Below are 16147 nucleotides of genomic sequence, written 5' to 3'. Positions count from 1 at the left end.
GGCGGGGACGACGGAGCCGATGGGCGTGCCCGGTGTCTGCGATGTTATACTGTGACAGGTTGGCTCTCCCTAGCAAAGCACCGTAGCTATACGTCGACCGCTTTAAGATCACTAGGGGACGGGATGACGGAGACTATGTGAGTGCCCGCAGTATGACCGCCGGGTACTCGCGACCGCTCCTGAGAGAGACAGAACGGAGATCTGTCAATGCACATACGGATCCCTGTTCTGTCAGGGGTGAGGAAACTTATCAGTTGTTTATACAAAGTATAAACGATCGGTCTCCTCCTCCAGGCAGTTCCAACCCCCCCACCCCCCGACAGTTAGAATCACTCCCTAGGACACACGTTTAACCCCTTGATTGCCCCCTAGTGTTAGTCCAAACCCTGCCAATGGCATTTACACAGTAATCGGTGGCTGTTTTTTAGCTCTGATCACTGTATAAATGACTGGTCCCAAAAAAGTGTCAAAAGTGTCCGATCTGTCCGCCGCAATGTTGCAGTCCCAATAAGATCGCTGATCATTTCCATTACTAGTAAATAAAAATAATAATAAAAATGCCACAAATATGTCCCCTATTTTGTAGACGCTATAACTTTTGCGCAAACCAATCAATATACACTTATTGATATATATAATATACACTTTTTTTTTTTTTTTGCAAAAATCTTTTTCGAGTTTTTCAATGGCATAGAAAATTGCCCACACAGGGGCCAGCAAAATCTCTGATGCAGCCACAGACCACAGCAGGGCACATCAGGTAACGCAACATAATCAGTCTGCATCTGAAGCAACAACAGCCCTCAACCAGGCAGACCAATAACAAACAAAACTTAACTTATCAATACCCCAATGTGGGGAGAGGTTAAAAGCAGGAGAATCTGTGCTCAATAGCATAATGCAGGATAACATAACATAGGAATACTTGTAGTACTTGGGTCAGTCTACTACCATATTATAACCTTAATGTTGTTCTAAGGGTTAGTTACTGCATCAGTTGCTGTAGTGCTATCGTCTAACCAACAGGTCCACACTCTTTCAAATTTTTGTGGGCAACCCCTGCCCATGTAGGTGGCTCTAAAAGGGGCAAACTGGCATTCACTAGACCCTTCCAGAGCTTGACAGAGGGGGGAGATGATTGTTTCCAATTCATCGTGATGGCCTTACGTGCGTAGTACAGTAATAAGGATATGAGTATTTTCCTAGCTCTGTGGATTGATATTTGTTCCACCAGCCCCAGCAGACAATATTTAGGATCATAAGGAACACTAGTCTTAGTGATATTAACTCTCACATGGAGAACTTCCTTCCAGTAATGTACAATTGCTGGGCAAGCCCAGAAAATGTGAAAGAAGTCCCCTGGCTGATAAGAGCATCGCCAGCACGCCGGGGAATGCATCGGCGACATCCGGTGCAGTCTGTGGGGTGTGTAGTGGGCTCTGTGTATGATTTTGTATTGGACCAGTTTGTCCCTAGCTGAGACCAGGGGAGAAAACGGCAAAACACAAATTTCCCTCCAATCATCTTCATCCAGCTCTGGTATGTCCCCCACCCATTTCCTGCGGAGGGAGGACATCTTGGGGATGGCAGCAATCAGTAGGGACCCGTAAATCTGAGAAGTGGGTTTCTCCAAGTCTTTCACCCGAAGGGTGGACTCGAGCTCCGAGTATTCCATCATGATTGGTTGATCTAAGAACTGACATCTATAAGCGTGGGCGATTTGGAGATACCTGAAATGGGCCCATGCAGGTACATTCAATTTCGTACGCAATACATGAAAGGGAGCAAGCTCCCCATTGGTGATAACATGCTCCAGAGTCAGTATTTTGTATCTGGCCCAGGCCTGTGGATCCAGGATAGTAGTGAACTGTGGTAGGTTAGGATTCAGGCACAGGGGGGTGTGAGAAGACCAGGTGTTCGGCAGAGATGCTCTCAGTGCCTCTCCCACCTTCCACGCCCTCATAATGGTGCGCATAGAAGGGGTGAGGCAATGAGGTGTTTTTGGCCCCCTGAATATCAACCCGTTCAAGGCCTCCAGAGACCCCACTATAGCCACCTCCAACACCGTAGCAGAATTGGTCAGATCAGGCTGCAACCACCAGTGGACAGTTACAAGCTGAGTGGCCAAGAAGTATTTGTGGAAGTCCGGGAGAGCCAAGCCCCCACTATCCACTGGCCTGGTCAGAGTGGTATACTTGAATCTAGGTGTTCCAGACCCTCAAATAAATGAAAGGGAAAAGTTGTTTAAAGGGATTGTAAAGTAAATTTTTAATTTTTTATTTTTTTAAAATAACAAACATGTTATACTTGCCTCCACTGTGCAGCTCGTTTTGCACAGAGTGGCCCCGAACCTGCTCTTCTGGGGTCCCTCTGCGGCTGTCTGTTTCCTCCCGCAGGTACTTCTCACATTTATGCGAGCTCCCTCGCATGGTGAGAAGCACTTGCGGGCGCGCTCCCGTGATACAGCCGGCGGCTATAGCCGCTCGCTGTATCACACGGCCCTACCCCGGCGCACTGCGTCATTGGATGTGATTGACAGCAGCGCGAGCCAATGACTGCGCTGCTTTCAATCCATCCACTCCAGCCAGGCTGAGCGGCGAAGAGGACGGCGGGGGTGAGCGCATGACTTTCGAGGGGTTAGGTAAGTAAAATGGGGGGACTGGGGGCGCCGGCAGTGTGATGTTTTTTCACCTTAATGCATAGAATGCATTTAAGGTGAAAAAACATTTACCTTTACAACCCCTTTAAGAGAATTAAAGAAGGTCTTATTCAGCCGTTGTGGGGAATTCCTAAATAAGTAAGTTTGGGGAGGACTTTCATTTTTAGAAGGTTGATGCGCCCAATGAGGGAGAGGGGCCCTTAGTTTGGATTTAATCCCTATCAGGACAGGTTCAAGGTTAAGCCGGAGAAAATCCCCACTCTCCCTTGAAATAATGATACCTAAATAAGTAAATGTATCCACCCATTGAAGCAGGGTAGAGGGGGACGAGGAGGACCTGGCCCCCTCGTCCACCGGGAAAAGCTGAGACTTATGCCAATTCACCCTTAACCCGGTGAAGGTGGAAAAGGCGTCCATGATTCCGAGTGCGCACCGCAGAGAGTCACCAGCAAAGTTTAAAAAAAAAAGCAGTAAATCATCCGTGTAGAGAGCCACTCTCTCCTCCAGCCAGCCCACCCTAAGTCCATGGACCTTGGCTGAGCATCTAAGGGCCTCCGCAATAGGTTCCATGGCAAGGGCAAACAAGGATGGGGAGAGAGGGCATCCCTGCCTGGTGCCCCTCTGCAGGGGGAACGGAGGAGACAAGGAGCCATTCAGTTTAATGCATGTTAGGGGACCAGTGTACAACATGCTTATTGATCGACTTTTTTTTTTTTTTTTTTTTTTTAAACAAAAATATAATACATATCGACCTAAACTGAGGAAGAAATTTTGTTTTTATACACTTTTTGCTATAAAAAAAAGTAAAAAATATAGATTTTTTTTTCTAAATTGTCGCTCTTTTTGTTTATAGTGCAACAAATAAGAGCCACAGAGGTGATCAAATACCACCAAAATAAAGCTCTATTTGTGGGGGGGGGGAAAGCACTTAAATTTTTGTTTGGGTTCAACGTTGCATGACCGCGCAATTGTCATTTCCGAATCGCAAAAAACGTCCTGGTAATTAAGGGGGGGGGGGGGGGGGGTGGGCAGATCTTTCCAGGGTTGAAGTGGTTCATTTTTTTGTGTTGTTTATCAAAGTGTATTTTTTTTCACCCAAAATGTTTGTTTTTGAAAGACTGCTGCGCAAATATAGTGTGGCATAAAGTATTGCAACAACACCATTTTATTCTCTATAGTCTGCTAAAATAAAAAGAATATAATGTTTGGGAGCAATAGACGTATATTGTTTGGTTTGTACAAAATAGAAGATGGCTTTATAGCATTTTTATTTTTTTTTGGGCGGCGATCTGCGACTTTTATCGTGACTGCAACATTATGGTGGACAGATTGGACGCTTTTGACACATTTTTGGGACTATTGGCATTTATACAGCGATCAGTGCTATAAAAATGCATTGATTACTGTACAAATTTCACTGGCAGGGAAGGGGTTAACACTAGGGGGCGATCAAGGGGTTAACTGTGTTCCCTGTGTGTGACGGATCGTGGTTCCTAGTTATTTAGGAACACATGATCTGTCACTCCTCTCAGAACAGGGATTTGTGTGTTAACACACACGCGTCCATGTTCTGTCTCTCGTGCTCGCGACCGCCAGCCACGAGCATCAGCACCCCCGCAGTGCATCGGGTGCGTGCGTACACTTGCTATGCCAATCCCGTGAGCCAACATATAGCTACGACAGTTCGTGGGATCGTGCCGACCTGCTGCAGTAAAATGACAGCGGCTGGTCTGCATCAGTTAAAGGCTGTCTACCTCTTGCACCATGTTGCGCCCATATTTAGGGTGTAACATGGTTGAAATGGAAAAACCCTGACCCCCAAACCACTGTGATAGCATGCAGGGCTTCTTCTCCCCCACAGGCGCATCATTCATTCACCAAGATTAGTGAGCCAACGAATTGGTGAGTCTCGTCTGCCACCGTAGTAGATGGACTTGCAGCTCACTATGGAACATGAGTGTGCTCTTGTAGTTCTCTGGCACTTCGTGTACCTCTCCAACTAAAAGGGGTTAACATCTAGGGGTGATCGAGGGATTAAATTTGTGCCTATGTGTACAGTGTGCTGCTTGTACGAATAGATCTGTAAATGGATCAATAGTTCTGTCTGTACAGAGCCCAGTGGTAATTGTCAACGTAGCGCCACGGGCTGTGGTTGGACACCAGCCAATCAGTAGGTCCGGCCTGTGAATTATTGGCTAGGACTTGCTGACAGGTTACCTCTGTGCCAGTGGGGGAGGTGCACATGCACGCGCCCAAAACTCAGAAGTAGGCAGCGACCTACGGGCTACGTCACTTTGCGAGTCTGAAAGTAGTGACAAGGATTTTGGTAAATTGGCAGGTCCAAAGCTGTATTGTTCAAGCCGCTGTGTTTTTTTTATAAATGGGGTTATAGAACCTTTCCATCACAAAGTTCGTTCTTTCTTTTATAGATGCATTTCGGGAGATCCAGAAGTATGGCGTTGGGGATCAGGTGGACCTCAAGCATAACCCAGTGGCTGTGGAGCATATCCACATGAAGCTGTTCAGAGCCCAGCGTAACCTGTACATTGCCGGATTCTCCCTCCTGCTGGCATTGTGAGTATTGACGTACGCCATCTGATTCTTCTTAGATGCAGTGCTATTGTGTGACCACATGGTGGCAGTAAAAGCTCGTATGATTCTTTGTCTATCAGAAGTTGGATGTTTCACACTGTTGAATCCCCTTTTCAGGTATTCCTTTCAGGTCTTGTCTTCTTTTCCTTCTCCCCTCAATCTTTCGGACCCCCCCCCCCATGTCTTTTATTCAGCGTACACTGTTAAAGGGTTTGGAAACATTTGTGTTTTTCCACCTTAATGTATCCTATGCATTAAGGTGAAAAACTTCTGACAGTGACTGCCTTCCCAGCCTCCCCCGTTTTTACTCGCCTATCCCCCTCGATCCCTCGGCGGAGACGTGCACTTCCTCTCTGTCTGGGTTTCTCGGCTCTTGATTGGATAGGTTGAGAACAGCGCAGCTATTGGATCCCACTGCTGTCAATGAGGCAAGGGGCGTGGCCGAGTCCTACATTCTGTGTCTATGGGCGCAAATGCTGGACTCGAGGGCGCGCCTGTGTATCTTCACATATGGCGACCCATCGCATTTAGCTACCCGCTGGAGTGTGAATGCGCGACCCCGCCATATGCGTTCCAACACTTTTACAACAAAACAGCACACTACAACCGTCGTATAGTGTAACAGAACTGACGTTTGAACTGCGCTTGCGCAGTTATGTGGCTCCACTCCTAAGTCCAGGTTCAAGCCCCACCATCCAAGTGGACATAGAGTTAGATCTATAATTGTGCCAAGCGAAGCGAGCCTGCGAGGGTTCCTGTTGCAAAGTGGTGTCTTAAAATCAATAATTATACAGAAGAAGAGCTTGTCTGCAATGTCACTTCCGTGACATTATCTGACCGTTTCACTTCTCCGTATTGTGGTAAAAACTTTTGGAACGCATATCGGCAAGTTACGCGTGCGCAGTATGAAATTTTTCAGCGGACCGTCGCTTCTGTAGCCAAATGTGATGGGTCGCCATATGGGACGAAACACCTGCAAGGTAACCCCCTCCAGGAGAGTGCTTCTCCTAAGGGGTTATACGATGCACGGAGGAGCTGATGGCACCGCCGGGGGGCCCCAGAAGAGGATGACTCTGTGCAAAACAAACTGCACAGTGGAGGCAAGTATGACATGTTTGTTTTTAAAACAAAAACAAAAAAAAACAAAAAACAAAGCTTTACAATCACTTTAAGCATTATAAGCATACAATTGCTTTGAAAAAGTGCTAAGTGATCCACAAACGTATATTATAATGTCAATAGAAGAAAAATGTATTCACAGCACCAGTAAACATAAAATATCATGCAAAATCAGAGCTTGACCAATGGTACAACAATCTTGCATATAAAAAGCAATTTTTGTGCCCTCCATTGATTGCACATTGCTTTTTTTTTTTTTTTCTTACTTATACAATGGTTTTGCACAGAGCAGCTCCGATCCTCCTCTTCTGAGGTCTCCTGCCACTGCTCCTGGCTCACCCCCTGCCAAGTGCTTGCTATGGAGGGTACTCGTGGGTGCTCGATTCAGAGCCCTGCTCTGTGTTTTCACAAGACAGCGCAGCTCAGCCAACCCCCTGCTACTTCTCCCACTGAGGAGGGAGAGAGCCAGGAGAGCCACTGCTGTTGTGCACAGCGCTGGATTTATATGTGTATTGGGGTGGGGGGCTGCACACTATGTAAAATGCATGAAGGGGGGAAAAAAAAAACTTCAGCCTTTAGAACTACTTTAGAACACTTTAGAACAAAAAAATTAAAACTGCAGGTATGTGTTTTTTTTTTATTTTTTATGACAGATCATTTTTAATAATGCCGCACATTAAAGTGGCTGTAAACCCAGATGAAAAAAAACACCTGCAAGACAAGGGCATAATGAGCTAGTATGCATACTAGCTTGTTATAAAAATGATGAGAATACTAGCTGATTATAAAAATGCTTACCTTAGAATGATGCTGTTGCAGCAGTCCCGGCACACACCTGGGACTCGTGATGTCCTGGAGTTACTTCCAGGTTTGCGGGGCTCCGGCGCTGTGATTGGCCCAGAGCCACAATGACGTCCCTCCCATGTGCATACCAGTAACGGCACAGCAGCTGAAGAAACGGTGAGCCGTTTCTTCAGTGCCGATGACGTTGGCACATACAGATACAGTGAATATCTCCTAAACTGTAGGTTTAGGAGAAATTCATGGTACCCACTGTTAAGCCTTATTATAGGTAAAATGGTTATACTGGGGTTACAAGCACTTTAAAGCATATATGGCCTTTGGCCTCATTCACACAGGTCATACATAACTGTACACCTGTGGATAGGCATGTTTGCCTGCGCGGTTTTCCTCCGGGTACTCCGCTTTCCTCCCACACGCCAAAGACATGATGGTAGGTTAATTGGCTCCTGTCTAAATTGGCCCTAGTATATGAATGTGAGTTTAGGGACCTTAGATTGTAAGCTCCTTGAGGGTAGGGTCCAATGTGAATGTACAATGTATATGTAAAGCGCTGCATAAACTGATGGCGCTATAAAAGTACTTTTTTAATAATAATACCTGCATAGGGATGCACAAGTGTTCCTTGCGTCCCCTTCATGACAGTCACATTGATGTCATTTGGGATGCAGTGGCTTCACAATGTGTTTGAGGGGGGGGCGGCCATGCACCCGCAGTTATTTTACATTGGGAGCCGTGGCTGCGTCTGTGCAGCCACTGTGTCTCAAATGATGGCAATGGGACTGCCTGTCCGGGGGGGTACATGGAATACCTGTGCTGGTAAACCTGGTAGATTTATGTCTGCCCCAGGTGAATGAGGCCTAACTCAACAGAAGAGCACTGCCAGGCAGATGACACTATTTTCTCTTTTACAGTTGTAGACTGTAAAAATAAATACAGTGGTGTCTTTTTAATACCCCCCATCCTGTTGACTAGAAAGTGAATGTGCAACAGACAGATGAGGTTGTCTCGGCAGGTTTCTAGTCAGCAGATTTGCATGAAGCATACCTGGTTGGCTACTAGTGCTATCCCACCCTCTGTGTCTAAGGCCGGGTTCACACCTATGCAAATTGTATGTGGACTTCCTTGCATCCATTTCACATAGCAGGAGAGCGTGGCCTTCTCTCTGTGGAACTGGTTCACATATCTCAGTTGCCGATGCAGAGCTCACGGCACATCTGTGCGTCTTTGGCTCTGTTTCAGGGCCGAATTCAGGCAAAGATTCAGCCCTGATTTGTTCCGGAGAACGGGGGCACACAGCGATTTGTCAGTAGAGGTTTAAAGCGGTCCTGTTTTTGTTTACACCCAGTGACGTGCTTTCCCAGCCTCGTGGAAACAGATTCCTATTCATCCAAGTTGAGTGAAAACCAACGACTCCCCCAGGATGGTGATTCTAGGCGCCTATTACCCAGCTGTTCCAGTCAGTTGTGTTTACTGGCTCCGTGTTCTCTACTCCATCGCTAACGTTCTTGGAAACAAGAGGCTTGGCTGTCCAGGAACTTTCTGCTCTGAGAACATACTGTAAAATGTTTTTCTGTCAAAACTCAGCCTGTCAGTTCAGTAAATAAACAGGCTGGTGCAGCCAAGCCGATCTCATGATCAGGCTGTTCATGCCCGCACTGCAAATGCCTGTTTCATATAATCACTATTTGTACTGGGCTGTCCACCAGCCAGCATGAGCTTCCACCCAATGAGATTTTATGTTTCTGTGCTTTTATTCTTGCACCTATGGGATATTGTACTTAGAATGAATGCGTAGGAAAAGACGCAGAGGGAACTTTTAGGGGAAAAAAAAAAGTTCATCATATTTTGGAATTTTCTTGCATAACTATTTTTCAGTGCAGATTCCATAGTCATCCTGTACAATACATGAATGGGAATCTGTACTTTTTTTTTTTTTTTTTTTAAAGCTGTGGGCCCCCTTCCCGCAAATGGCAAAATCGTGTGTACATCCTGACCTGCTGCTCCCAGGAGCCATTAGAGGGGACTGTAGACCGCAGTGAAGGGGGCACACTCATCCCTTCAGATCTGTCAAAGCGTAGGTTTTTATTTATTTTTTAATTACAGGTATTTGGTTGTGTATATATAAAATATATATTTTACTCCATATTGAACCCTACAGACTAAGACTGGGATGCCATTAAAGTGTGTGTAACCTTTACACACACTTTAATGACATCCCAGTCTTAGTCTGTAGGGTTCAATATTGAGTTGGCCCACCCTTTGCAGCTATAACACCTTCAACTCTTCTGGGAAGGCTGTCCACAAGGTTTAGGAGTGTGTCTATGGGAATATTTGACCATTCTTGCATAAGTGCGTTGGTGAGGTCAGGCACTGATGTTGGACGAGAAGGCCTGGCTCGCAGTCTCTGCTCTAATTCATACCAAAGGTGTTCTGTCGGGTTGAAGTCAGGACTCTGTCCAGTCAAGTTCCTCCACCCCAAACTTGCTCATCCATGTCTTTATGGACCTTGCTTTGTGCACTGGTGCACAGTCATGTTGGAACAGGAAGGGGCCATGTGTTTTAAATAAATGCAACTGTTTTTAATCCGGTGGCGCCTTTCTTGTCTCTGTCATTTTAGTGGCCTACCATTTCATGGCGGAGTTGTTGTTCCCAGTTGCTTCCACTTTGTTATAATACTAAGTTGTGTAAGTTGTGGAACATTTAGTAACAAGGAAATTTCACGGCTAGACTTAATGAGCAGGTGGCAACCTATCGCGGTACCACGCTTGAATTCACTGAGCTCTTGAGTGACCCCTTTTTTTTCCACAAATGCTTGTAGAAGCAGTCTGCATGTCTACGTGCTTGATTTTCATACACCTGTGGCCATGGAGGTGATTGGAACATCTGAACCCGAGGGCTTTCCCACTGGAGCGTTGCGCTGGCAGGACATCAGGAAAAGTCCTGGCAGCAGCTTCTTTGGAGCAGTGAAGGAGCGGTGTGTTTACCGCTCCTGCCCATTGAAAACAATGGGGCAGCGCAACTATACTGCTGGCAAAGCACTGCTATTGCGGTGCATTGCAGGCAGTTTCTAACCCTTTCTCAGCCGCTAGCGGGGGTTAAAAGGGGCCCTCTAGCGGCCGAAATGCGCCGCAAATTCGGCAGTAAAATGTCGCTAATAATGGCTTTGTTTTACTGCCGACGCCCCCACGGTTTTGGTGTGAAAGCTGCTTGAATGGGGTTACAGTGTGACGGGGGGCTTCCTTTTCACATCCCAAAGGCAATATTTCTGATGTGAAAAGGGGACTCTGATATGGGGGGGGGGGGGCGGGGGGTAGAAACGACTTCTGATGTGGAATTGGAGACTGTAATTTAAGGGGGGTTATGATGTGATGTGAAAGGGGGATATTGAAGGAGAGCTCTGATGTGTGTGTGTGTGTGTGTGTGTGTGTGTGTGTAGACTTCTGATTTAAAAGGGGGGACTGTGAGTGAAGGGGGGTTATGTGATGGGGCAGCTTCTGATGTGAAAAGGGGACTCCGATGGTGGGTTTTGTGTGGGGACTTCTGAAAGTGGGGACTGTGATTGAAGGGGGGGTTATGATATGGGGGAGCTTCTGATGTGAAAGGGGGGCTATGATGTGGTTGAAGGAGGAACTATGATAATGAAGGGGAGTGCTGATGATGTGGGGGGGACTCCTTAAGTGATAGGGTGACTTTAATTTGAAATTTGATGGGGGGGGGGGGTGCTTCTGTTGTGAAATGGGGAACTTCCCTTGTGAAAGGGGACTCTGATTTAAGGAGAGGCTCTGATGTTGTGTGGGGGGGACTTCTGCTGTAAAAGGGGGGAATCGGGTTGAAGGAGGCTTATGATGCGAAAGGGTGGACTTCTGATGTTAAAGAGGAACTCTGATGGAGGACTTCTGATCTGAAAAGATGGGACTTTTGTTCTGATGTGAAAAGGGGACTCTAAAGGAAGCTGATTGATGTGATGTGAAAGGGGAGACTTCTGATGTGAATTATTATTTTTTTTTCTTTTTCTTGAAGTGTCTTCATTCATTCAAATTTTGTCAATCAGATATATATATATATATATATATTTATTTATGTTAGCCCTTGAATATCTTTGTAAAATCTACAATGTGGCCGTCATACTGAAGACTCCTGGTCTAGTATCACAAAACTTTTAAATGTTTTACTGAACCTACAGTGTTGGCACACTTCCAGCAGATGGCGCTGTTGCTATTCTTTGCTATATTTGTCACATAATCCCATTCATACCTTCTAGTCCCTGTGTATCTAGCGGTGAGATAAGGCTTTCATCTGATTATAAAATGCATAGCAGCCTTGATTTATCTCTAGGAGGTTAAGGCATCAGTGTCTGAATCTCATTACTCTCTAAATATGATGTGTAAAGTGAATTGAATCTACATTGGAAATCAGAACAATGTGCTAGTAATACTTTCAACCATTTGACGTTCTTAAGGCCTCTTTGGCTGTGTCCGTACAGCCAATGTGTCCCAGTTGACATGAATGGGACTTCCTACACAGTGATGCCTGGAACACCTTTGTGGGTATACACGATTGGATGAGGAGGAGAGAGGCAGTGATGTCACATTCTCATTGTTCAGTGCAGCGCTTTACAACATGAGGATAGATAGTACAGTTAGAATACATGAGGGATCAGAGAGCCCTGCTCATTAGAGCTTGCAATCTAGGAGATAATGCCTTGTATCCATTGAAACAAATACGAGGCATTCTACAGTTGGGTCCATATATATTTGGACACAGGCACACATGCCTTTTGGCTCTGTATGCCACCAGAATAAAATTAAAACCAAACAAATCAAATTAATTTGAATGGCGGAATTTCAGCTTTTTATTCAAGGGGTTGAACATAAATATCAAGTACAAATTTTAGGAACTGTGTACATTTTTATACACAGTTCCCCCATTTTCAGCTCAAATGTAATTGGACAAATGAATATAATCATAAATAAAATGTTTCTATTTTAATATTTTGTTGAGAATCCTTTACTATCAATAACTGCCTGAAGTCTGGAACCCATGGACATTACCAAAGACTGGGTTTCCTCTTTTCTGATGCGTTGCCAGGCTCTAACTGCAGCCATCTTCAGTTGTTCTTTGTGGGATTTTTTGCCTTTAGTTTTGACTTCAAGTGAAATGCTTTCTCAATTGGGTTGAGATCATGTGATTGACTCGGCCATTGCAGAATATTCCACTTCTTTTCTTTCAGAAGCTCCTGGGTTGCTTTTGCAGTGTGTAATGGATCATTGTCCATCTGTACTGTGAAGCGCCGTCCAATCAAATTTGCTGCATTTGGCTGAATCTGGGCTGACACTATATCTCTCTAAACACTGCAGAATTAATCTGGCTGCTTCTGTCACATCAATAAACACCAATGACCCAGTGCCACTGGAAGCGATGCATGCCCATGCCATCACACTGCAAGCTCCACCAGGTTTTACAGATTACGTTGTGTGCTTTGGATCATGAGCTGTTTCAAGCCTTCTCCACACTTTTTTATTTTTTATTTTTTTTCTTCCCCTCATTCTGGTACAGATTAATCTTTGTTTCATCCATCTAAAGGATGCTTTTCCAGAACTGGTCTCGCTTTTTTTTTTTTTTGGCAAAGTCTAATGTGGAATTTCTATTCTTCAGGCTTATGAATGGTTTGCACCTTGTGGTGAACCCTCTGTATTTGTTCTTGTGAAGTCTTCTCTTGTGAACTTTGATAATGATACATCCACCTCCCTGGAGTGTGTCCTTCACTTGCCTGGATGTCGTGAATGTTTTTTTTTATTTTTTTTTTTTACCATAGAGAGGATCCTGTGATCATCCACCACTGTAGTCTTCCATGGACCTCCAGGCCTTTTTTATGTTGCTGAGCTCACCAGTGCATTATTTTTTACAGAAGATACCAAACTGTTGATTTGGTCACTCCTAATGTTGCTGCTATCTCTGGATTTTGTTTCCGTTTTTGTTGCCTTAAGCCCCATACACACTATCAGATTTTCTGCTGATTTTTGTCTTCAGATTTACCAAAACCATGTAGTAGAAGGGCCTGCCTGATTGCATACAAATTGAAACTCCTAAGGTTTGATCTCATATTGTATGGTTTTGGTAAATCTGAAGACAAAAATCTGCAGAAAATCTGATAATGTGTATGGGGCTTTACAAGGACCTGTTTCACTTGCATGGACAGCTCCTTTGAACGCTTGATGTAGGTTCACGGCAATAGATTCCAAATGCAAATACCACACTTAGAACCAATTCCAGACCTTTTACCTGCTTAATTGATGAATAAATAATGGAGTAGCCCACAACAGGCCATGAAACAGCTTTTGATTAAATTGTCCAGTTACTTTTGGTCTCTTGAAAAGGGGTGGGGGTGGCTATTCTTAAGAGCTGTAATTCCTAAACGTATTGCTTCTTCATAGTTTTATGTCCTGTCTCTGAGGGGTATTTCCATAGCAGACCACAGCTTGTTCTTTCGGTGATCAAATAGAGCTTTGATAACTGAATGGACAGTCTCTCAGCAGTACCAGACTTCACCAGCGGGTGGAATGAAAAGTTGCAGCTCATGGAGAAAAGAGACAGCCGCACAGTTTATTACTGAAATCCCCAGCAGTGTTATCAGGCTTGCTCAGTTCCCTTATACGGGACTACAGAACCCTCTCCCCTCATTTTTTTTTTTTTTTTTTTTTTTTTCTTTTGTTGATTATTTATTAAAGATATTTATATAGCACCAACAATTTGCACAGCACTGCTGTACATTCATATCAGTGCCCATCTCCAAGGAGCTTACAATTTTAAGGTCCCTATTTCTTATTTATTTATTTATTTATTTATTTTTATTAAAGTTTTCAGTTAACTTTACAAGTTAACTTTTATACTATACATAATAGAGTGGATAAGTGTAGAAACACGAATAATGTTTAAATTGTATTATTTATCCCTTTATACCCTTGATATACTATTCCTCAGATAATATGAAATAAGTACCTATTTTTATATTCACAAAAGTCAAACCTTTTTCAATTTAAAAGGGTTGTAAACCCTCATGGTTTTTCACCTTAATGCATTCTATGCGTTAGTTGAAAAACCTTCTCTCATGCTGCAGCCCCCCCCCAGTGCCTCAGTTTTTACTTACCTGAACCCAGTCTTTATTCTCCCTGATGATGAGCACACCAGTTCTAGCTGGTGTCTCGTGTCCTGATTGGATGGGTTTATAGCGGTGCAGCCGCATGGGTGTCCCGAAGGAGAGCGCTTCACAGACTGGGCACTCGAGAAGAGCTACCAGTGCTGCTGAGGGACCCCAGAAGAGGAGGCTTGGGGCCACTCTGTGCTTAACCAACTTCATAGTGTAGGTAAGTATGACATGTATTTTTTTTCTTTAATTCAGGGATATGCAATTAGCGGATCTCCAGCTGCTGCAGAACCACAAGTCCCATGAGGTATAGCAAGACTCTGACAGCCACAAGCATGACACCCAGAGGCATGATGGGAGTTGTTGTTTTGCAACACCTGGAGGTGCTAATTGCATATCCCTGCTTTAAATCAAGCTTTAGTAACCCTTTAATTTTGGCTAGTCTTGTAATCTGCTTTTTTTTTTTTTTTTTTTTTTTTTTTAAAGGGGTCATATCTTTATGTATATAAAATATAGGGGGGAGAGGGGGGAAAAAGGGGGGGGTAGAGGGGAAAAAAGGGGTGGGGGGGAGAAATATATAAACCAAGGTTTACCTAGATACTGCTTCAAGGCTTGTCAGGTCCAATGGCTGAGTTCCCTTTTAGCTCAAGTCAGGAACTCTGGTGACTCTGTAAACTTGGCCCAGTCATCCCAGGTATGGGAAATTTTTTCTTTAATTTGCACAGCAAATTAAGTTAATTAAGTTAAATTTAAGTTACTTGTATAATGCTGTTAATTTACGCAACGCTTTACATTTGTATGTTCACATTGGCCCCTACCCTCAAGGAACTTACAATCTAAGGTCCCTAACTAACACTCATATACTAGGGCCAATTAGACAATTAACCTACCAGCATGTCTTTGGAGTGTGGGAGGAAACCGGAGTACCCGGAGGAAACCCACGCAGGCACAGGGAGAACATGCAAACTCCAGGCAGGTAGTATTGTGGTTGGGATTCGAACCAGCGACCCTTTTTACTGCTAGGCGAGAGTGCTAACCACTGTGCCACCCACATTGACGTCAGTCCCTACATATTTACATTTGCACACACATTCTAGGGCCAATTTATCCTACCAGCATGTTTTTTTGGGGCGTGGGACGAAACTCGTGCAGGAAGAATATGCAAACTCCATGCCAGGATTTGAATTGAGGAACTCAGTTCTGCAAAGCAGAAGGGCCAACCACTTGATGTATGTATTTTGCAGTGTGCCGTAAGAGATGATTAATCTCTTCTTTTGTTCCTTTCACAGCCTGCTAAGACGTCTTGTTACCCTGATCTCCAAGCAAGCCACCGTCATTGCATCCAATGAGGCCTTCAAAAAACAGGCCGAGAGCGCAAGTGATGCTGCCAAGAAATACATGGATGAGAATGACAAGCTGAAGAAGGTATCTGGCACCAACATGTATGAAATCAATACAGCCCATAGATGAGTTGTTTTTTTAATATTATTTATTTATTTTACTCGATTTCCCACACACACACACACACTCAATGTGGTTTTATTTTCGAGGGGGAGACATCGCAGCCATCAGAATACCCTGATCAGTGTCACAGACTATATAGCTAGGAGGTGCACTGATTTAAGGGGGGAAAATATGTAGATCGACTTCTGTACAACCTCTCTGAGCATACATGGATCAAAATTCATCCAGATCCCTGCTGAACTGACCGACTTTTGATTCATGTAGCCGGCTTGTTTGTAAAAGCTGAAGGTTTTTATTTTTAATTTTTTTTTCCCCTTTCATCACATCTATACATGTAGGTAAAAAAAAAAACTAGCTAAAGCTAC

The 16147-nt window shown here is 44.4% G+C and overlaps 1 protein-coding gene across 1 annotated transcript in view; it reads left to right on the top strand.

Annotated features, from left to right (window-relative positions):
• Positions 1-16147, top strand: part of BCAP31 (B cell receptor associated protein 31) — a 72855-nt gene that overhangs the window by 8597 nt on the left and 48111 nt on the right. The window contains exons 4-5 of the mRNA XM_077478879.1: positions 5089-5233; positions 15608-15743. Of these exons, the coding sequence (XP_077335005.1) occupies positions 5089-5233; positions 15608-15743 (281 nt within the window). The remainder of the gene's footprint in view (positions 1-5088; positions 5234-15607; positions 15744-16147) is intronic.

The sequence above is a fragment of the Lithobates pipiens genome, unplaced genomic scaffold (assembly GCF_037356315.1).
Source record: "Lithobates pipiens isolate NorthernLeopardFrog02 unplaced genomic scaffold, aLitPip1_a1.2 Scaffold_1, whole genome shotgun sequence".
NCBI lineage: Eukaryota > Metazoa > Chordata > Amphibia > Anura > Ranidae > Lithobates > Lithobates pipiens.
The sequence above is the reverse complement of the archived record's forward strand: the minus strand, read 5'-3'. Positions and strand labels throughout refer to the sequence as shown.